This window comes from Girardinichthys multiradiatus, chromosome 8, assembly GCF_021462225.1.
Source record: "Girardinichthys multiradiatus isolate DD_20200921_A chromosome 8, DD_fGirMul_XY1, whole genome shotgun sequence".
In the NCBI taxonomy this organism is placed as follows: domain Eukaryota; kingdom Metazoa; phylum Chordata; class Actinopteri; order Cyprinodontiformes; family Goodeidae; genus Girardinichthys; species Girardinichthys multiradiatus.
The window spans coordinates 14,234,772-14,257,218 of record NC_061801.1 but is presented as its reverse complement, the minus strand read 5'-3'; the positions used below and the strand labels follow the sequence as shown (position 1 = coordinate 14,257,218).

General features: G+C 38.4%; 2 protein-coding genes across 4 annotated transcripts; both read right to left on the bottom strand.

Moving 5' to 3' along the window:
* Positions 1 to 319: 319 nt before the first annotated feature.
* mrps2 (mitochondrial ribosomal protein S2) lies at positions 320 to 9,381 on the bottom strand. Of its 2 annotated transcripts, XR_007039280.1 has the most exons (8): positions 9,221 to 9,381; positions 8,888 to 9,004; positions 8,684 to 8,804; positions 6,079 to 6,712; positions 1,896 to 1,999; positions 1,555 to 1,653; positions 1,111 to 1,166; positions 320 to 1,018 (listed from the first exon to the last, which is right to left on the bottom strand). XR_007039280.1 is itself a non-coding variant. In XM_047372348.1 (4 exons), exons 1-4 carry the CDS (start codon positions 9,243 to 9,245, stop codon positions 6,166 to 6,168), a joined length of 810 nt encoding a protein of 269 aa, XP_047228304.1. In that variant the 5' UTR covers positions 9,246 to 9,381; the 3' UTR covers positions 5,667 to 6,165. The 2 variants fall into 2 exon arrangements, 1 of the variants encoding a protein (XP_047228304.1); XM_047372348.1 differs by lacking the exons at positions 320 to 1,018; positions 1,111 to 1,166; positions 1,555 to 1,653; positions 1,896 to 1,999 and having other exon boundaries at positions 5,667 to 6,712.
* On the bottom strand, positions 9,349 to 22,049 carry ppp1r26 (protein phosphatase 1, regulatory subunit 26). Of its 2 annotated transcripts, none has more exons than XM_047372346.1 (5): positions 21,666 to 22,049; positions 13,713 to 16,947; positions 10,369 to 10,483; positions 10,192 to 10,277; positions 9,349 to 10,100 (listed from the first exon to the last, which is right to left on the bottom strand). In XM_047372346.1, the coding sequence occupies exons 2-5, from the start codon at positions 16,874 to 16,876 to the stop codon at positions 10,073 to 10,075; spliced, it is 3,393 nt and encodes a 1,130-aa protein (XP_047228302.1). In that variant the 5' UTR covers positions 16,877 to 16,947; positions 21,666 to 22,049; the 3' UTR covers positions 9,349 to 10,072. The 2 variants fall into 2 exon arrangements, with proteins under 2 accessions (XP_047228302.1, XP_047228303.1); XM_047372347.1 differs by lacking the exon at positions 21,666 to 22,049 and adding an exon at positions 17,972 to 19,037.
* Between the last annotated feature and the right edge of the window lie 398 nt (positions 22,050 to 22,447).

Here is a 22,447-nt window from a genome sequence, read left to right as displayed (position 1 = left end):
GTCAGGGAAGAAAAAATCCACGGATGGAATAACCTGGTCATTCAGTATATTCAGGTAGTCAGCTGACCTCATTCTTTGAACACATACTGTTGCTGAACCCAGACCTGACCACCTGGAGCAACCCCAGATCATAGCACTGCCCCCACAGGCTGGTACAGTAGGCACTAGGCATGATGGGTGCATCACTTCACCTGCCTCTTTTCTTACCCTGATGCGCCCATCACTCTGGAACAGGGTAAATCTGGACTCATCAGACCATATGACCTTCTTCCATTGCTCCGGAGTCCAATCTTTGGGGGGCTCGTACCTATTTGCTTAGTTAAATCCAGGTGGCGACGTTTTTTTTGGCCAGGCAGTGTATTAAAACAATGTAAATCTTTGGCTTTACACAGTTTTATAGAGAAAGAAAAAAAAAGACAAACGCATAAAAAAACAGCAAAACATTGGGTTCTAATGTGTGTCCTACTGGTTGAGTTAAGGTTAAGAACCTTATGTGTAGATGACACAGAAAAGCTACATGACGCCCAGTTACAAAGCTTTACTATTACTGTAACTTTACAACCCAACAATTAGTTAAGATCAAAATTATTCATACAGCTGAAAGATTTAGATTTCAAATTATGTTAATTTGTTTCTAATAGGAAATGTATGTGGAATCTCCTGAAATATAATGCTTTTTCAATTTGAAGCTAGTTAGGGAGAAGTTTCAAGACTTGTGAACTGTTCGTTTGTGCCGTTGTTAACCTGGATCACTGAGAGATAATTTGGTCACAGCTTAAAAGCTTGGAACTTCTCCCCCTCACTAAATTGAGTAAGGCCTTTGGATGAAGAGCAAAATGTCTTTAACTACAAGAACTAAAGTCCAGTCGTTTAGTTTTTAAGTGTTTTATGAACAAGCAATGTTTTAACTGACTGAAAACTTGCAGATGCAAAGCGTTCAATCTCCAATAGGAAAAAAACCCTCCACTGCTGCTTTCAAAGGACTCTTACCAGAAGTAAATTGCATTTGGAAGTACATCTGTGGACACAGAATGAGAATGAAGAACTTTCCACTATCATTTAGCAACACACATTCAAGAGCCTGGGTGAAGGCAAATCTGAAGTTCTCACCTGTCCTGATGCTCCTCTGGCCTAGGTTGTCCTAACCGAATGATCCATCTCTGCTTCTTCAGAACAAAAACCTTCATGAGTCAACAGAACTCAATCTTCAATTTTACAACATTTTTTGTGTTTTACTCCAAGTTAAGGAGACAATCATTACTAGACGACAAAGACTTATTCAAAGTAAGTATGTGCATTCAAGAAACATATTAGTTTATTACCAGCATCTACCTTTTTAGTACAAGTATTGGGTCTAATATTGGGTCAAATTGTGATTATACGGCCCGGTTCCATACTTAAAGCCCACTGAACTGTGGAAATTAAGCTATCGTGAGCCTGTTTACTTTCTGCCCACCCAATGCCCAGCAGAGCCACTTCAGGCCAAGCTGCGTCTCAAGGGGCAACAGTAACTTCTGTGTCTCCAGAGGCACAGATTTGTGTCCACAAGCTTACAGTGAAGACAGTAACCGTTCAGTGAAACGCAGTTATGTGACATCAGCTTCCGTAGTTCCCATGAGGGTAAAGCAATGCATCTGTTCACCACACATTTTCCTGCATGAAGAGAAGCAACACAGCATGAGGCAATATTTTCTAATATAAAACTCATATACCTTGAACTCTTCACATTTCAAACACCACGCTAAATGTATTTTATCAGAATTGTATGTTTTAGACTGACACAATAATTCTAAGTGCATAACTGTAAAGTAAAAAAAAAAAAAGTGAAAAAACAATTTCAGTTCCGTTTACTGTTAACCTTAAATAAAATCCACTGTCCATTACTTCAAACACACCTTTTCTATGGTAAAATACAGTGGTGGTAGTATAATCCTGTGGGGATGCTCTTCTTTAGCAGGGACAGGGAAACTGGTCAGAGTTGTCGGGAAGCTGGATCGTGCTGAACAGAGGGAATGAATAAAACATGTCAGAGGCAGCAAAACACCTACGACTGGCAGAGCTTATTTATACAGCCATACATCAAATCTAAAAAAATACATTTAAATTTATGGTTGTAATGTGAAAAATAATGTGAAAAAGGTCAAGGGGTATAATATGTTTTTACAAAGCACTTTATAGGAAACCGGCAAAGATTCATTACATTCCAATGTCCTAAGTTGTATTATTTTGTAGCTATAACTACATGTCTTGCTAACGAGCATAATGTAACGTTTTAAAAAAGTGACTTATTTACAAACACCTTAATAAATACTTCTTATAATATATGCAAATATATAATCAAATGACAATTACGTACTAAATTACAAAACAATGCTCAAAACTGGTCACAGCAACGAGAGATAGATACTGACAGTGTATGGCCCAGTTGCTGGTATCAAGCTAGCCCATGTTTAAAACGTTGTGGTTTCTAGAAGGTACTGGAGTGGTCTTCAAATTTTATCATGATGTTCAATCGCTGCCATGAAACCATTAAACTGCTGTTGGGCTGCAGATGTAATGTTTATTTTTTTTTTGTTGTTGTTTTTTTTTAATTAAGACAACTGTTTTTTTTTTTTTATGAATAAATGTAAAAACATGCATGTTTCATGCTTGTAATCCAAAAGAAGTCCATTTTTAAATAATTTTGGATTTGTTACACACAACCATAATACATAGAATAAACAGACAGCTGCAACTTTACATCTTTCATTTAGATTTCTGAAAACACGTTCCTAACACATATATTGAAACATGGTGGCGCATTTCAAGTCATTTCTTCTACTTTACACGCACTGAGTGGAACGGCTAGACTTTGCATACATCTGTTCACATGGATTTATAATTAGGCACATTTTCAACGGCCTCGTAAGGCATACACGTTACTGGGACCACTAGATCCTGTTATAATCCACCAGATTGGATGGTTAAATAGTATTTACAAATCTTTAGAATGAAAAAAATATGTAACCAACATTTGAGAGTAATATATAAAATCGACTTTAGCGCAGGATAAAAAACCTGTTACCCACGTGGTTAGCAACAACTGTATTTTTAAGGGAAATAAAAATAAACGATGCATCAAACATCCACGATGAACATTCGTACGTGAACAAACATCGGGATTAACATTAATTACATACAGGTCCTTCTCAAAATATTAGCATATTGTGATAAAGTTCATTATTTTCCATAATGTAATGATGAAAATTTAACATTCATATATTTTAGATTCATTGCACACTAACTGAAATATTTCAGGTCTTTTATTGTCTTAATACGGATGATTTTGGCATACAGCTCATGAAAACCCAAAATTCCTATCTCACAAAATTAGCATATCATTAAAAGGGCCACTATTGACACCCTCAAGCAAGAGGGTAAGACACAGAAAGAAATTTCTGAACGAATAGGCTGTTCCCAGAGTGCTGTATCAAGGCACCTCAGTGGGAAGTCTGTGGGAAGGAAAAAGTGTGGCAGAAAACGCTGCACAACGAGAAGAGGTGACCGGACCCTGAGGAAGATTGTGGAGAAGGGCCGATTCCAGACCTTGGGGGACCTGCGGAAGCAGTGGACTGAGTCTGGAGTAGAAACATCCAGAGCCACCGTGCACAGGCGTGTGCAGGAAATGGGCTACAGGTGCCGCATTCCCCAGGTCAAGCCACTTTTGAACCAGAAACAGCGGCAGAAGCGCCTGACCTGGGCTACAGAGAAGCAGCACTGGACTGTTGCTCAGTGGTCCAAAGTACTTTTTTCGGATGAAAGCAAATTCTGCATGTCATTCGGAAATCAAGGTGCCAGAGTCTGGAGGAAGACTGGGGAGAAGGAAATTCCAAAATGCCAGAAGTCCAGTGTCAAGTACCCACAGTCAGTGATGGTCTGGGGTGCCGTGTCAGCTGCTGGTGTTGGTCCACTGTGTTTTATCAAGGGCAGGGTCAATGCAGCTAGCTATCAGGAGATTTTGGAGCACTTCATGCTTCCATCTGCTGAAAAGCTTTATGGAGATGAAGATTTCATTTTTCAGCACGACCTGGCACCTGCTCACAGTGCCAAAACCACTGGTAAATGGTTTACTGACCATGGTATCACTGTGCTCAATTGGCCTGCCAACTCTCCTGACCTGAACCCCATAGAGAATCTGTGGGATATTGTGAAGAGAACGTTGAGAGACTCAAGACCCAACACTCTGGATGAGCTAAAGGCCGCTATCGAAGCATCCTGGGCCTCCATAAGACCTCAGCAGTGCCACAGGCTGATTGCCTCCATGCCACGCCGCATTGAAGCAGTCATTTCTGCAAAAGGATTCCCGACCAAGTATTGAGTGCATAACTGTACATGATTATTTGAAGGTTAATGTTTTTTGTATTAAAAACACTTTTCTTTTATTGGTCGGATGAAATATGCTAATTTTGTGAGATAGGAATTTTGGGTTTTCATGAGCTGTATGCCAAAATCATCCGTATTAAGACAATAAAAGACCTGAAATATTTCAGTTAGTGTGCAATGAATCTAAAATATATGAATGTTAAATTTTCATCATGACATTATGGAAAATAATGAACTTTATCACAATATGCTAATATTTTGAGAAGGACCTGTATATGTAGAAAGATTGACTAGCAAACTAGAAACTGCGCAAACTTATGTTCAATATTTCGGGTCCAACTAGGCATTTACAACCATATCACGTTTTAAGTGATGTGCTTATTTTGTTACGCAAATATCCGATAGTGAGAATCACGAAGTTGACTTTATTTTAACAAGTTAGTTGATCGTCCTCACCACGCCGCCATTGTCCCCCTGGTGGCCACAGAAGTATGCAACTACGGAAGCCGGAAGCAGCCAGGACGTGCAAGTGATGCACTGATACCGCACATCAGGTTAGGATCAGATATCTTTTCCCTACTTCGAATAATAAAACATGATTTAGGAACCAAATCACTACCTAATCCTAAAATGATTAGGTACTGAACTGAAAATATGAGACTCAAGACATTAAAAAGTCTCTTATGCTATAATGATATATTACTATTTCTAACAAGGAAATGATCTAGCCTGAAAGATTATTTCTAGAGCTGCTGGTAAAATACATTTCTTATTTAGTTCAATTTAAATGACGTGAGGAAACATGAATTCTGGAAATTAAGACGATTTAGATCAATAAAATACGCCCATAAGCGTTTTTTCCCTATTACTTTTATTATGAAATGTGAAATAATTTTTTTTACCTTAGAAAAATGTTGTTTGACCCTTTGCATATTCTTTTATGCTACATAGATATGTTCATTCAATATAATTCAATTCAGTTTATCTGAATACATACTCAGTGTGAGCAAGGGGTTTGAGAAGACAAAAAACAGAACTGATCCAAGAGTACTTTCTGTTAAAGAAAAGTAACAAGTTAAAGTAGTAGGTCCTATAGTGGCTTCATCTAACAGACACAGATAAAAGCAGAAAAGCTCTGAGCCAGTTTTTAAGTCTAGACTCCAAAAGTCCTTGATAAAAGTTGCATGTTGTGTCATTAATCCACCCCATAAATCTCTGAAACCCAGAGTTGGTACTCATGTGGCTGAGTGTTGGTACACTTCCAACTAGATCTGAATCTTGCTTGAAAACATCTAAATTTAAACGAGGTTTTTATCATTTTATTTAACCACTTTCTTTTTTGAGTAAAGACCATCTATTCAGTTAAAAGCTGCAAATATAACTACACTGTAATATGCATATATAGACAAAGATTTTCAATTTCTTACACAATTACAACAGCCTTGTAGGCAAACCATACTTCCAGCAGTATATGACAAATTTAATATGTGTTTTTCTCTCCTGTTACATGCATTAAGTGAAAGACTTTCGTATTTGCACTACGTATTTGCTCTTAATAAAAGCAGTGATAGCTGATTCATTAGAACCCGTACAAAATAACAAAATTTAGATATTTACTGCAACATGAATTCTGAGATGTCATTTGTAGAATAATTTTAATTATGGTTAAACTCATGTTACAGTAACAAGATTCCTGTTTTTAAATGAGCAATATACCTTACAAAGAGCATATTATTTGCGGCAGAGGATGTAATCCAACACGCTGCTGTGTTTTTTGAACCACATCTCTTGCTGAAAAGTACATCATGAGCTGGACACTGAGGGTTCTGACAGGCCATGAAGGAGCTCCATCTGTCTCCGTTTGTCTTTGGCTCTGTTGATGGTCATCTTGAACAAGCGGCAGTAGAGCTCCATGGCAACCGGAGTGTCATCATTCCCTGGCACGGGGTACGTAATCAAGCTGGGGTTGCAGTTCGAGTCCACCACGCCGATCGTGGGAATGTTCATCTTGGCAGCATCTCTGATAGCAACGTGCTGCTGGAACACGTTGTTCAGAGTGGAGAGGAAGATGATGAGGTCAGGCAAGCGGACCCCTGGGCTGTACTGGATGTGAGCATTGGTGAGAAGGCCCCCCTGCCAGTACCGCGTATGTGCATACTCCCCACAGTCCTTGGCTGTGGTCTCCACCAGGTGGCAGAACTGGCGGCGGCGGCTGACGAAGAGGATGATGCCACCGCGGTACGCAGTTTCAGCTGTGGTGTTCAGAGCCAGCCGGAGGTGCTCCACTGTTTTATCCAGATCAATGATATCATAGTCTAAACTGGAGTCATACAAATATGGTTCCATGAGCCTAAAAAAGGGGACACAGAGCACCACCATGAGAAATAGAGTGCAAAAAGTCTTTTACATAGATTTACAAATGACCAGATTAGTTTTGTGCATTCACTTCTCCTGAGGTGATCTGCATGGTTGCTGTGGTAACAGAAGTGTCATTACCTTCACTGTTAATTCTTGTGGAGCAGTTTCCCCAAAAGGTAGGTTTCTTTAAGCAATGCCCCCACAAAAAACATCCCAAAATGAGGCCATATCCTATATTTTAGTGTATGTTCTGTCTGCTACTGCAAATACTGCCCATTAAAGGATTTTACTAACTTTGACAACAGAAACATGGCTAAAATGATAATCATACAGGAGTAGTTTTGATTTACTTGGCTAGATACCCCTTCAATGTCTGTTTATACATTTTATGATGTAATGACCACAAACATTATTGTATTTTATTAGGATTTTTTTGTGATAGACAATCACAAAGTAGTGCCTACATTGGAAGAGGAAGGAAAATAAAACAAGGTAGATACAGCTGAGCTTTGAAGGTCTTGGTGTTTTGTTAGAAAACATTGGTGGAGACAAAGGAACTCACCAGAGTGGTCAATGAGAAGGTTGTGGACATGTTTAAAGCAATGTTACTCTTGGCAGTTTGCAAAAAGCCATGCAGACGACAAAGCAAATATGTGAAAGAAAGTGCGCCAGTCAGATGAGTGTAAAATGTAACTGTTTGGCATTCATGCAAAATGCTGTGTGTGGTGTAAAGGTGGTGGTGGCAGCATCATGCTGTGGGAATGCTTTTCTTTAGCAAGTGAGGGGAGCACTAGGTTGTGTTGGTCTTCACATCAAGTGATACGTTTTTTGATTTATAAAACAAAATGTGAAAAAGCTCGATGGGAATTCATACTTTTGTAAGGCAACATATAGCCATTGTGCTATACAAAAAACACTACAATAATTGCTTCCACTGCTGCACACTACTGGTCAGCTTACTGAAAGAAGGCTGCTATACATTTATTGTGTGTGTGTTGCGTGTGTGTGTGGGGACATTTATGGCTATTTTATATCCAACACAATCATGAGGAAAACTACACAAATGAGTTATCCGGCGGACAGTTATTAGCTACATTTATATGGACACAAATAATCGGAATAAACGACCGATCGGACTAAAAATGTGTCATGTAAACATGTCAGTCGGAATATTCTGATCGGATTTGACAGGATCGGAATGAAATTGTAATCCGATTGAGAGGGTTGTTTATGCCGATTGACAGTCCGATCGACATGCATGTAAACGCTTGACACGCTCAAGTTATTCTGAATGAGGCGAACTGACCTGAGTACACAAGTCCACCCCGCGTCAAAGTGACGTATTTCGGCCTTGAGTGGCTAGTCGCTCTGGCTAGATGCTGAAAGAATATTCCGATCGACACGTTTACATGACACATTTTTATTCCGATTACTTATGTCCATACAAACGGTACAATCCCATTATTTTTTGTTTTTTAATCCGAATACATTTTAATCCGATTGTGAAATTTTGTGCATGTAAACGTGGTGAAGCTGGTTGTTGACAGAGTGCTGTTTCTAATTATATTGACAAAAAGTTGAGTGGAAGGAAAAAATGTGGTAGACAAAGTTCACTAGTTAAACTCAGTGCGTATGAACTCATTTCCATGTGCAGGTACAAGCATTCAGTTCGGCATTTCTATTTATTTATTTTTTTGCCTCCCTTTTAACACTTTGTTAACATGGGCATATTTATTAATTTATATTTACTTATTTACATGCAATCTAATTTCTGTACAATATATACATTTAGTGAACTGATGTGACATTGAAATAATACAAGTTTCCCCAATGAGTGACAAATAGTCTATGCCATTCTATTCCAGACTGCGCTTTCAGTGGGGTGTATGCCTTGCAGAACATCATTGTGTGCCTTTTTTTAGCTTACAATCAGCAGATATGAAATACAACAAATCCTACAAACCTGTGCCTGCAGCCTTTCTTGTGTCCAAGATGTACTCTGGCATCGAACAAGTCCTTTAAGGAGAAAAGTTCCGACACACGGAAAAGGTCCGGTTTCTCAAGGTGCAGATTCAAGATTTTTTCTGAATAGAGGAAAACGGACTTTAGAGTCAGTTCAAAGGGGGGCCTCTGAATAAATAGACATTCTTGGCAGGTAGAAACTTACCTGTGACAGCGTTAGTTTGAGGTTCAGATGATTTAATGGAGGACGAAGTGGCAAAGTGATGTCCTGTGTTGGAGAATTTAACGGTGGCACCCCGAACCTGCCGCAACCCCAACAGACCTGAAAGGTAAGGCAGACGTTAGAAATATTGGACATGAAATAAGGAGAAACGCTTAGCACAGACGCTTTATATTAGCCGTACAGCTTCCTGGTTTGTCCTGCCGGGCTACGCTTACGGGAGGAACCAAAACTTAAAAAGGATGAAACTGTTTCTGAATAAAAGACTTTGGCGAGTTTTTCTTCCACAGCTAAGCAGTTTTTGTTTTATGTACATACCTTTTGTAAGCGCCCGGGCAGCCATGCTTTACAGCAAAAGAAGGTCAACAAACTGCGCCTGCGTGTTTGTAGTTTACTGTATGCCGTAAAGAAGACTTTTTGTCGTGACAATACACATAAAACTACAATTACCATAGCGCCATTCTTTTATTAAACGTAAAGATTAGTGAGGAACAAAACAAGCCCACGTGACTGATAACAATAACAAAATCATCAGTGAATAAAGTAAATAAAAAGGAAACAATGGAAAAAAAAATTACTCAAAAATATGCATAAGAAACTAAAAGGCAGCAGCCATGACTAGCATCTTCTATCTGCTATTTAGAAGACTAAACCAAAGTAAACAAAACAAAAACAATAACTAAAAACTAAATTAAAACAAATATTCATAATTATAAAATAGATATTAACAGCCAATCATTTCTAGCATCGTCTGGCTTTTTAACAAAATTAAATACAAATAACAATGACTAAAATAAATAAAAGCCATACATAATAAAAAAGGTTAACACAACCAGCATACATTTGCTTTTCAGTTAATAAAATGAAATGCTGACAAGTATACCAGAAAAATGAAAAACTCTGGCAATAGGAACGAAACAGAAAAAAAGAAGATACTTTGTTATAAACAAGTAAACTCCAGTTTTCTTTATACACTTGCAAAAAGGGACTTTCTTAAATAGAAAAAGATGCACCTGTACATCCATACTTAGACACATAACATTGCCTGTTAACCTCAAATGTTATCCACACCTTAAACACATGGAAAACTTAGAAATATAATTATTTAACTACCAAGAACTGCTAACTTTAAACAATCTACATCAACAGGGAAAACTAAATGTTATGCTGTTAAATTGTCTTGCTCGCCTCCTTCCTCCTGGATAACAAAAAAAAAGAAAACAAAAGATTTTGAAGTATTTTAACTGAGTGTGATTATATTTGCAAAGACAAATTCATGTTAAACTTACAAATCAGCTCGGACAAACTGAAGCTTTCTTGTGACATGCTGCAGGGTCGCTCTCTGCTCAGAAGCAGCAGTGAGAGACGGATTTCCCTGAAAGCAAGGTTGGACAACATACACGTCTCATTCTAAGGATTTGGATGATAACTTACACCCATGAACTGTGCCTTTTGCAAATGTGTACCTTCATGCATTTTCTAACTGGGTACCTCCTGCTGAACACCTTGCTTCTCTCCTCAGAGGTAAGAGCTATGCATGGATTGACAGTGATGCCAGGATCTATGGCCCTGGACAAAGACCTGAGTGAGGCAGAGCAGAATGTCCGTCTGACAACGAGCTTTTCTTTGATTCACAAATTCACTTTCAAGTCATTTAACCTGTAAATTAACATCCTCTCAACAACAGTGTTCATCTGAATTAATTGCAACAAGACCCACAGACGTTCAGACTGGACTGTTTATTTCACACTTAAAAGATACAGCAAAAGTTGCATTTTAATCCAAAGAACGAAAGAAAAAATTTTAAAAAATATTTACAAAAAAAAAAAAAAAAAGTCTGGCAATGCACAGCATGTTCAGTAATGATTCTTGTTTTAATAAACAAAAATAAATAGCCTTTTGTCACAAAGAAAATCTTTGATATGACAAAGAAATGAACACACAAAATATCACATTCAATAAGACAGAAAAGGGTGATGGCAAGGTTTCAGTGGAGTCTGGAACAATAATCTTCTTCATAGAGGTTACAAGTCAGAGGCCGTTAGTGGTGATCATAAGCAGCAGAGCTGTTAATGACTTTAAATCATACAATTCAGCAAAACAATATATGATTGGTTCAAGACTTTAAGTCATTTTGAAAGGGGAAGGATGAGAGCCAAGGCTATAGTGTTTTCAGCATCCTTGTGTGGCCTGTTACCTGTATCATGGTATACTAAGGTTTAAATAGAACCACAGAAATTATCCGTCCTACTACTCCATCCCTACAATGAGAGGCCAGGGTGACCAGTGCTGCAGCTTCCATTGCTGCACACTGCCGGTCAGCATGCTGAAAGAAGGCTGCTACATATTTAGCTTGCATGCAAGAAAAACAAATTTGGCTTTTTGAAAATATTTCTGGTCACAAAAACCACACAAAGTCAATAAATGTTATGGATATCATTAACAAAACTGTAATAACCCAGATGTGGTATTATTTTAGGAGCAGCAGCAGAATAAACCCCTGCTCTTCTGTTCAAACTAGAAGCAATTAGGTCATGTTATACGTTTCTGTTTTAAATCTTTGCGATATTACCAAAATAATGGGAAACTGGTATTTTCACTCAAGGTGTTCATACTGTAAGAATCTAATGCCTGATTGGCTCGTTTTGCTTAAAAAAGGTTTTGAATTGTTGTAAGAAAAACAAGACCTGAACAAATCTTTAGAAGTAACAAGATTAAATGTTTTGATTTCATGTGGAGAAGATAAAAAAAGAAAATAATTACAAATACAAAGAGTTGGTTTATTAACATGAAACTGAGCGAGTGGAAAACCTCAGATTTACCTCACAACCATTTCATAACCCATTTGTCCTGCTTATTTTCAATGAACTGAAGACTGAAGACTTTTATACAATCAGGTCAGATTTCCCAGCTCTATTTAGGATTTAACCACATTTAGAGCCACAATAAACATTTATTATCATTACAGAGTTCACAGATTAGGTCTTATTACTGATCAGCTCATGAAAGAATCTATTTATGTCCAGTACAAAGAAAAATGTAAAAAAACAATCCACTCGGGTTTTTCCACCAAAGCAGTTCCAGTACTAAACCAGGGCGGTTCCTAGAGCTGGTTTTTAACTGAAAGTTAAACCTGGTTTAACTACAGAAATCCTGTTATTTATGTCAATATCCTTATAAGCAGATGCTCAAATATCAGTCGCTTAATTTATGAAGACAACAATCTGTGCCTGTGAACGCTCTTTCCAGACAGATAATTCCGATCTCTGGACCGCAAATAGGAATCATACACACCGTTTAAAGCAGGATCTATTAACTTTGTCTGGGGATATAAAAAGACCTGACAGTGTTTATAAATGGAGTCTGAAACTGTGTTTATAGATTCAGCTGTAAATAGCAGCTCTGAACGTAACTGTATGCTTCATTATACTGTATAACTAGGTGGCACACCATATTAAAATTTATTGTCGAAAGATGTTTGCATTGTTTATCTGGCTTTTTTTCCCCGTCTAATGCTGCGTTCAGTTTCTCTTGGACATCAGGTCTTGGAATTATGTCACTACCTAGTTAACCCTAACCCAATAATTTATTTCTCTTCATTTAGATACTAAAACAGTGCAATGAAAAGATCAGAAATAGAAGTTCTATTGTACTATAAGAACAAATGGTTTAATGTGACACAAAGCATCAGAAGCGTAAATGTTTATCCCTGCAACTCTGCCTGTTTTTATGGTGGGTAGTAGGATGGGACATTGACCTTTATGTGGACAGGGGACTTCCACCTTCCAATTTCAGCTGGCAATCCATTTTTTTTATTTTCTGATTTGGAACTCACATTCCAACAAAATGAAAGCGTAATGTTGAACATTACAAAAGTAAAAATGCAATTCTAGAGTTTTAAACATGCTGCTCATAACATTTCATTAGATGGCTTTCTGTGCTTCAGGGCAGAGATAGACCAGGTTTTTCCTGTGTCAGAGGCATCATATTTGGCCAGTTGGTGTGAAGTAAGGAGTAGCTCCTGTTAAACACTGGAAGAGGTTTGGTGGAAAAAAAAAAAAAACTGTAGAAAAATAGTATTATTTTAGTATTAAAATTAAGAAACTAGTAAAAGTTTGCCTTTTTTAAAATCAACTAACAATGATTTAACTACTATAATTAATTTTCGCTCACTGATCTGTCTTTTAACCCAGATTTTGTTTTACTTTGACTTGACAAAGAAAAACAAAACATTAATTTTGATCTGTTGCATGTCTAACAAATGGAAACAATAACTCACTACACAATTAATCTTGAATAAAAGCCCATGACTTTTCAAAATGAAAGGTCTCTTCAAAGATACTCATTTCAGTTTTTTTTTCCATCATCAATATGCTACACTGCATTTCGAAGTAGTACTATAAAAAAGTCAAATTTATTTTACATTTCTTTCCCTTAGACCTATTTTTTTTTATTTTGCCACAGTAACGTTACTTGTTGGCTGCTTCTTAAAAAAAAAATAAAAAGGACGTTTTTTTCTTAGTTAATATTTTCTTGGTGTTGCCACTTCTTGTACAAAACCCCACTGTATTGCTTTTCAAAGGATTAAGGATATAAAATAATGTTAGAGAACAAAAATGTATTGGTGCCATTGTGTTACATATTTTATATAAAAAAAAAACATGTTTTATTTTAATATATTAACAAGACTTCCCTTATCAGAGTCTGTACATGAATGAGCTTAAGAAACATAGTAATTAGCAGGACAACATTAGGTGTACATATAGAACTATAATGCTGATGAGGAATAATGATCAAAGCAAATACTTACAGTGCTGGAAAGCTGCCCTGCGTCTTATCTGGATCTCTCCTGCTGCCTGATTCACAATCTGACTCATCTATAAACTCTTCATCCTTTCTGTCTTGATGAGCTCCATCATCATCTATCACCATGCTCTTGCCTTCTCTATTTCTCTCACTCAGTGAGTCTGCCTTCCCCTTTCCCTCACTCCTTTCCCTGCTTTGAACCTGGACATGGTTGGTCCTGTTAGTTTCCAGCTCTACAAAAACACTCTTGTCCTTAGGCATGTGCACTGTACTCGCCCGCCCTTCTTCCAAGGAGAACTGGGACCTGTTGCCAGGCATAAGGCTCTGTGTAAAGGTCATCTTTGAGTGCTGCCTAGCAGCAGAAAAATTTTTCAAAACAGGGGGTCTAACTGTGGTATTTGCCCCTGCCTCCATAGAGCTGGAAAACGGTGCTCTGCTGCTCCTTGAAGAACACCAAGCAAAGGTTGGACTCTGTGATTTTAGGTCCCTCTTTTCTGATGAATTGTCTCGTCTGTCCGAAGAGGTGATATGAAAGGCAGTCCGGCTTAAAGCCCTTGGGTCAGGAATGGGAAGCCCCAGGCTCTGGCGCCACTTAATTGACTCTGCAAGGGATCGAGCATGGTTGGCACTCAAAGCTGGTTGATCTCTTTCCACCTGTTGGGTGCCATTCATTAGAACATCTCTGGCATTGTTGGGCCTCCTTTGCTGGTTCCTAGTCGTCCCTGCGCCATCGGCCGGCTCCAGAAGACTGGGACTGCAGGACTGGACTGAGGAAGCACACGACCGTGGGCTGTCAGACGAGATCTCAGGATCAAACCTCTGGGGGGTCCCTACTTGAGATGCAGAGAGAGGACTGATGTGTTTTGGAGAAATCTCAGCCAGCTGAGTCTCCTGTTTAATGTCTTTAAGTGGAAACTGAACATCTGCATCTTGAACCACAGTGGACCCATTCTGAATCAAAGCTCCATCTTTACTTTTGTCTCCAGAGGAAACTTTGGCCTTCTCAGCCAGAAACCTTCTTATCTCTTGCTCAATACTGTCATTACTGTCTACTGAGCTGCTGTCATCTTCCATTCGAAGAAAGGGTTCAAGAGTCTGCGGCGGTTTGGTGTTTAATCTTTCCCCCCTTACAGTGTCTGCTGTTTCACCGCCCTTATATTTATCCATTTGCTTTTGTTGTGAGATATTATTTTTAGTCAATCCAGACTTGTTTTTTATCTCATCGTCACCCCTGTGTACTTTTTTCAAAGCTCTACACTTGGATCCAGGCTCCCATTTGAACTTTTTGTTGGGTAAAGCATTTCCCAACAGTGGTTCTTCATCTTTGATGCACTTCCTGTTTTTTTTTTTCATGTCTTTGATTTTTTTCTTCGATTTCTTTTTTGTCTTAAGCAGGTCTTTGATTGCAGTGTCGAGGTCTTCGTCACTGTCAAGTGAACTGCTTTTGTCTCCGCTTTGGTCTGTCCTGTGTGATGTGCTTGGTTGGGTTTGACTTCTATGCAGAAGTGCCAAGGCATTTGATTCTCTTGTTTGCTCAGTAGTTTCTCTACATTTGTCTTTAGTTCCCGACATGTTCGCTACCGTTATGTTTATCTCCTTCTGCTTTTTTGTCTGTGTTAAAGACAACTTTTGTGGTTTCTCTTGAATAGCAGCATCTCTTCCCTTCCGCTTCTCTGGATGTACTACACCACGAGGCTCTTGAACAGCTGCTGGCTGTTTGTGCATTTGGGCCTTCTGCTCTAGAAAGTTTCTGATTTCTTGTTCAATCCCATCTTCACTATCAATGGAGCTGTCATTGCTTTCTTCATATGGGTGTCTATCGGGAAAAGAGGATTGTGCGAAAGATTCAGCCGGACCACATGTGCTGAGGCTGATGCCTTGATGGAAGGCTCCAGGCATTACGGTTTTGGAAATATCCAGTATCGCTTCAGCACACATCAGTTCTGCTGTGGTGTTAACTTTGGAAGGAGCAGGAGCTGACTGCTCTTTAAAACTCTCAGCTTTCAAAGAAAGTAGTCCATTTCCCTTGCTTTTGGGGCTACCTGACAATGAAGTCTTGGGTTTTGAAACAGGTGATGTTTGAGTCTGTATCCCTGGTCTAATTCTTTTTCTTTTCAGTTTGTTTTTCTTCATGTCATCAGAGTTCGTGCTTACAGCAGCATGTACTGATAACTTGACAGGGGCTTTAGGCTTGTAGAGGAGTTGCTTCTGGAGACTATTCTCCTTCAACTGCTCAAGCTGGTAGCTTCGGATAGCTTCTTCAATCCCATCATCGCTTGTAGAGTCAGAATCTTCTTGGAATGTTTGAGGATTAAAGGCTTGCCATTTGTTCTGCTGCTCTTTTTTCTCTAACTGGTATTTTTGAATGGCCTCCTCAATGCCATCATCACTGCTGGAATCACTCAAGTCTTCCTCCATCTTTGGTATTACAGGGGACTTTGAAGTTTTGTTGACAAACCTGATTGTTTCAGAGGGGCTCTTCCATTGCTCCATGGAACTGAGAAAATTATTGGGTGAAGTTTTGTCCAAATCAAAGTTTTCATCCTGGGAGGCTTTGTTTTTAATATACTTTTTTACAGATATAGTAGCTGCTGTGATTGGGGTTTCAGTTTTGATGCTTATTGGGAAGTGGCTACTGGGTATCAATGATGAGTTGTCCTCTGAGGGTGGTGGTGGGTTTTTCCTTGGAAGTTTGGATGACTGAAAAAAAGTGGAAGATGGTTCAGCCTTGCGCTTGTGTCCATCTTTTTCTTTCAGGTACTCCAGTATTGCTTCCTCAATTCCTCTGTCTACTGAATCGTCACTGTCGGAATCACTGCTGTCATGGTTGGTCGTGGAAGAAAATTGTATGTGCGGGTTTTCAGTGGGGCTTTTTGTTTTCAACTTGGTTCCCACAGAGTTACCCACTGCAGCCTTGCACACTTGGGTATGAAGTTCCTGTCCTGATAGCATGTTTGCCTCGATTTCATCGTCCATCTCGAGTGAGGACTGGCTGCTCCTAAGGCTCTCTATAATCATCTGGACCTTATCTGAGATTGGTGTGCCTCTGGTGGACAACTCTGTGTCAGAGTCATTAAAGCAAACTGGAAGGCTATAGCCTCCAGTTGGGCCACATCTTCGCCATTCTGTTTCCGTCGCTGCGACAGGAGGTACATTCATCAAATACATTCTAGAGGAGTGTGGAGGGTTCCTCGAGCATCAGAGGGCAACAGCCTCTGGCAATAATCACATGATTCAATCTGAGAGGAAGACAGAAGCAGAAATTGTGTCAAACAGTGAATTTTAATTTAATTCAGTGTTGAGCCAACAATAAATTTAGGACAAAATATTAAGAGCAAACTATTTATCCCCACAGTAAGATTTTTCAGATTTAATGTTTCAAATACATTTGGTCAGATATTTTTCAATATTAATACTAAACTCATTTGGCTCTGATGACACATTCAACTGACAATATGATATGCACCATCGGGTTTACGAGACTGAGATGAGATTTTAACTAAGTTTTGGAAAATCTAAGTATCTGCTTTGTAGTAAAGATAAAAATAAAATAAAATAAAAAATCAGCACTTTTTAAAGAATCAGTGTAGAAAATTCCGGTCCAGTCCACTCTTGACAAGTCCAAGTATATGGAGGTTATTTACATTGTCTAATACTATCAAAAAAAAAACATAGAAAATGCTCTCTTTTTATGTTTTCACAAATAAAATAATGGCATCATAAATCTCAGGTTGTGTTTTAAATAACTTTTTTTTACTTAAATATTTTACAAACCAGACTCCTAAACAAAATGTGAAACAGCCCTTTAGTTTGTCACCAATAGAAAGTTCCTACTTATTTACATTTTTGTCTTTGATTACCCTTATCTTCTGCCTAAACACTTGTGGATCCAATAACATTTTGTTAGCATCCGTGTCCATTTATTGTCTTAACTTCTTGTCAAAATGGGAAAAAGAAGAGAACATTCAATATAGTTATGGCACATTTATGTTGACTTTTTAAAATTAGGACAGAAAATAGCTCTCGGGCCATTAAGTCTTCATAGCAACAATTTATTTTAAGACTTTTTACGCATCCTTTCCAGTTTCCATTACTTGTGGAGGAACTGTATAGAAGATATGTACTCACAACTTAACTGGCCAAATTTGATATAACTGATGTTGGGAAATATTCACTGTGAAATAGAAGATGATGAGATTGAAGTGTATCATTTGACATACAAATAAATCTTTAATTTAGCTATAAAAAATGAAAACACACCACCTGCCCCAGATCCAGGCCACAGTGATGTTGAAACACTGTACTTTCCCTGCAGGCTCGTTGATTTCCATTGTTACTCCTCACCCGTGTTTTCATGGCACCGTTTAGTTTGGAGACCAGTCGGACATGTTAGGGATAACGTCTGAAAAAATAACTGGTGGAATGTGACCCCTGTTACACATCGTGTACTATTAACACAATAACTTCAAAAATCTTATAAACAGCCTTTTGGTTTGTTTGCATTCTAAAACAAAAATGAAGATTAAAAGGATCTAAACTAGGCTTTGGAACAAGGCACTTCTCTTGTTTTCTTGGAGCTTTACATCTATAGACAACATTCTCCTTGTATGACTAAAATAATAAAGCTTCTGTTAATTACAATACCATCCTTTTCTTGTTGATACAGCAGACTGACAGAGGTGTTTACAACAAAAAAATGTAAATATCTTTCAGATTCAGTGACAAGGCAAATTAAGAGAAACCCTCCAACTTACATAAACAATGTATTGTGTATTTTCAGTTAGCATTTTCTCCTATAAACTGCTAATTTTACCTCCCTCTAACTGCTAAAACGATGCCCCTCCAGCACTCACCTTTGGAGATTTAAATACACCTATTATTAGCATGTATATTCATACATTACTTTAAAAAGGGATAGTTATTTTAAGTGAAGTTGTACTGAAAGGTTATGAGTAGTTATTATCTTACTAGGTAACCGTCTTTGGTTGTTAAATTAGTATAGAACCAGATTGGCTGTAGGACTGCAACTAACGATTATTTTGCTAATGACTAATCTGTGGACTATTTTTTTCGATACATCAATTAATAATTGGACAGCAAAAGGTGCTCAATAGATCTTTTTTTTTTTTTTTTTTACAGAAACTAAACCAGGTGAAGCTGAAACCATGCCACGTGAGGAGTTCTGTATAGAGCATATTTACAGACAAAGAAGGTTTTTCATGGATATATTGTATAAATGTATGTATTTTTGTACAATTTTGGCCTAATTATCGCTCTGAGTGTGTTATTCTTTAAGCAAATGGCATGTTTTATAGTCTGTATAATCCAGTTAACGATTATTCAAGTACTAAATCAGATGAGGATTATTTCAATAATCCATTAATAATGATGAATCTGATTAATTGTTTCAGCCCTAATAAGGTGATCTTCAAGACTGAAGCCAATAGCTAGTCCGAGAGGGTCCAAGACTAAAATGGCCTTCTACCATCTTTAACAACTCTACTCTCAAAAACGTATCGGCAACAACGGATGCAATCTGCTGGGTTTCCTTAGATAGAAAAACTTTTTATCCAATTTGAATAAATAACTGAATCTGACTGAACTGTTCAATGGTTAGGATTAATTGGAATGTATTTACCTGACTGTTGTGAAGTGCCTTGAGACGACATGTGTTGTGAATTGGTGCTATATAAATAAACTGAACTGAATTGAATTATATAAGAAGGCTGTTTTAGGAACCGATCGTTGTGTTTGCATTGGGTGGGTTATTTACACAGAAGCTGACAAATATTTACATGAAAATGTAAGGTTGGAGGTGGTGTGCCACCAAAGATCTTCCTGTGTGAAACACATACTGAGAACAGAACATGCAAAGCGTTCCCGGCAAAGTTCCAGCCTAATAGAAAAGTGAGGCAGTGTAAAAGTCAATAAAATAGTGTTAATTTAAACCAAAATAATATTTTCGCTTTTCAATCAGTTACTCTGACCAGAGAAGTCTTTACAAGCTTCATTTTAAGAATGTGTTTTACACAGAAAAATTTGGGTGGTGCACCACCTCCAATCTGCATTATTTAGTACGTTTCTGTGTAACTAACCACCTAATGTGAAGATAATGACAGTTTAAAGGTTTATAATATAGTTAAAACCTCAACAATATTTTTGAGACAACAGTTGCTTTAAAAGAGTAGAAGTCCACTTCTTGGACTAGCTGGTATCTTCAGGTGTCTAACTCATGTAGCTTGCTAAATGTAGACATCAACTGAATTAACTAAAGGAGGTAAGACACTTTCTACTTATAACCTTTTAACAGAACATCTGTTAAAAATCTTGAACTATCCCTTTAAGGTAAAGAGAATGTGATGGTAAAATGTTGTCAAAGACGATAACAGGAGAATTGTTTTTTTTTAAAACACAGAGCAAAACTAAATTAGTAATCCTAGACTTTCTGTTCCGCTGGGGTATAAATATAAATAGTGGCCCATTTGTTTTAGCCAATGACCACTAGGCTAGATGAAGATCAAAGCCTTACATACAAGTATAAACAGTGACGAAGATGAAGGAGGTCCAGAAAGTCTCCAAAGTTCAATGCTAGAGAACTGCAGGAAAAAAATGGCATCTCGGCAGTCATCGAGTCCCCATAACAATCATTAGATGTTGTTTATGTGTGAACCGGTTAATGGGGCGGTAGGTCAGGATAAACAATGTCCTTTCTTACAATCACAAGCATGATATGTAAAGTTTACTAAACTCTATTGTGACTTTAACTGGAGCTGTGTGCTTTGGTCAGAAGAGACAACAATGAGCTTCTTGAGGATCGCACACGCCAGGTGTTTTTAGGGACAAAGGTTGAATATGTAGGGAAAAAAACCCTCATGCTTCTAAATATAGATGTTCTGTGATCATGAGGGCCTGCTTTTTTATTAAAAGACCCCAAAAACCTTTGTAATATCAGATTAAAATATAAGCCTTATATAAAATATAAGGCTAAATGAACTCAGACGATTTATCAGACACAAAACTACTTGCTTTACTCCACAGATAAATGTTATGAAAGAAACAATATGTTCTACGAGTATAAACAAGCAAGTTTGTTGGAAAGAAGAAAAGGACATGTTCACGGAGATCTGCCCCGTACAGAAGTCGTTGTACCGAAAACTCTGATCTGTCCACCCCGACAGTAAAGCCCCCCTTCCCAGCTTAGTATGCAGCGATAAAACGCATGTGCAACCCGGGTAACTTGACTGATACCAAGAGACAATATGTATAACTCATCACCACCCCAATGATAATCACAGCCTGCTGGAACCAACCCAGTGTAGCGTGAAAAGAGACACATGAAACCACAGCTGGTCTCCAAAGACGGCCGGCTGAAAACTGGTGAGAAACGCGTTTACCTAGTTTAAAAACGTCACATCGCAGTGTCAACTTTATCTGCTATATTAAAAAGAAAGTTTCGCCAGACATCAGCACGCAGCTTTTCTTTATTGCATAGCCAAAAATGTCGCTACGTCTGTTTTACCTCCCAATCCCTTCCTGGGCTGCTACAGAGCAACACCGGCTGTCCCCGTAACCCTCTAGCGGCGAGGACTGCTTCGACGCCCGGCGTGCATCCGTAGGAGACTCCGAAGAGCAACCATGTTTCCTCTCACCGGCCACGGTTGTCAAAACCCACGTTGCTACTTTAAATAAAGCCTCTCATCGTAAGTAGAGGTCGTTAACGCTTTATAATAAAAGCGACTGGTGGATTTTTAAATGGAAAGGCCCGGATGGTGTGAAACAGTGGAGGAATAAGCGAGGCGAGTCGGCGACTTGAAAGACACAAGCGGCCCTCCCGGCTGCTGCAGCCCCGGCATTTTCTCCGGCAAAGAAAGCCTTTGTACACAGTCGCGGCACACCGTCCTACACTCGGCTATTTCATACAAAATATCTAACACAAATGACAGTACACATGCCTTACCCAGCTGAATGTGACTCAAAGCAAAACATAGGGAAAATGTGCTCTTCGTCGCGCTGGTAGAGATATTTCGGTGTCCGTCAGCGGCTCGATCGCTGCCTGAAAAGCTCTCGCCGTCGAGTCCCCCTCCTCCGCTCCTACTACCGGGCGGACAAGCTTCCTCTAACCCACAGTCCAACCAACCAACCATAGACTCATTCAAATATGGCATCGACGGACCCGGAAAACATGTACGCTTACAGCTTGAAACAAGTACATTATATGAAAAAAGACAATTTTATCAAAAAATGATATTCGAATTACTTAAATAAAACGGATCTGACTAACTTGTAGCTATGTTAGCATATCTCAGTAAGACCAGAAGTAAATACCCGAGGGGACAAATAGTGATCCACCTGTTTTTATGGGTTAAAATACATTTCTATAAAGGCATTGTTGATTTACCGACTGTCAGATTACTTCCTACTACGAAACTTTTATCCTCTGAGCCAACTTCTGGTTTAAGTTCAATACTCAGTTGTACTGCTTAAACAGGTAATGTTTTTTTTTTCCCATTGGTACATCTCTATTATACTAGTAAAACACTGCAATACGGTTTCTAAAACTGCACACGTCACAATTAAGACATTTTCATTGCCTTAAAATATCAATAATTGCTAACAAAAATAATTTTTGTTCTCTTTCATGTTTAAAGTTGATACTGCACAGACAGTGGAAGATATTTTACATTTGAAAATTAGATGTGGATTCTCAAAGACTTAGAATATTATACAAGAAAAATAACA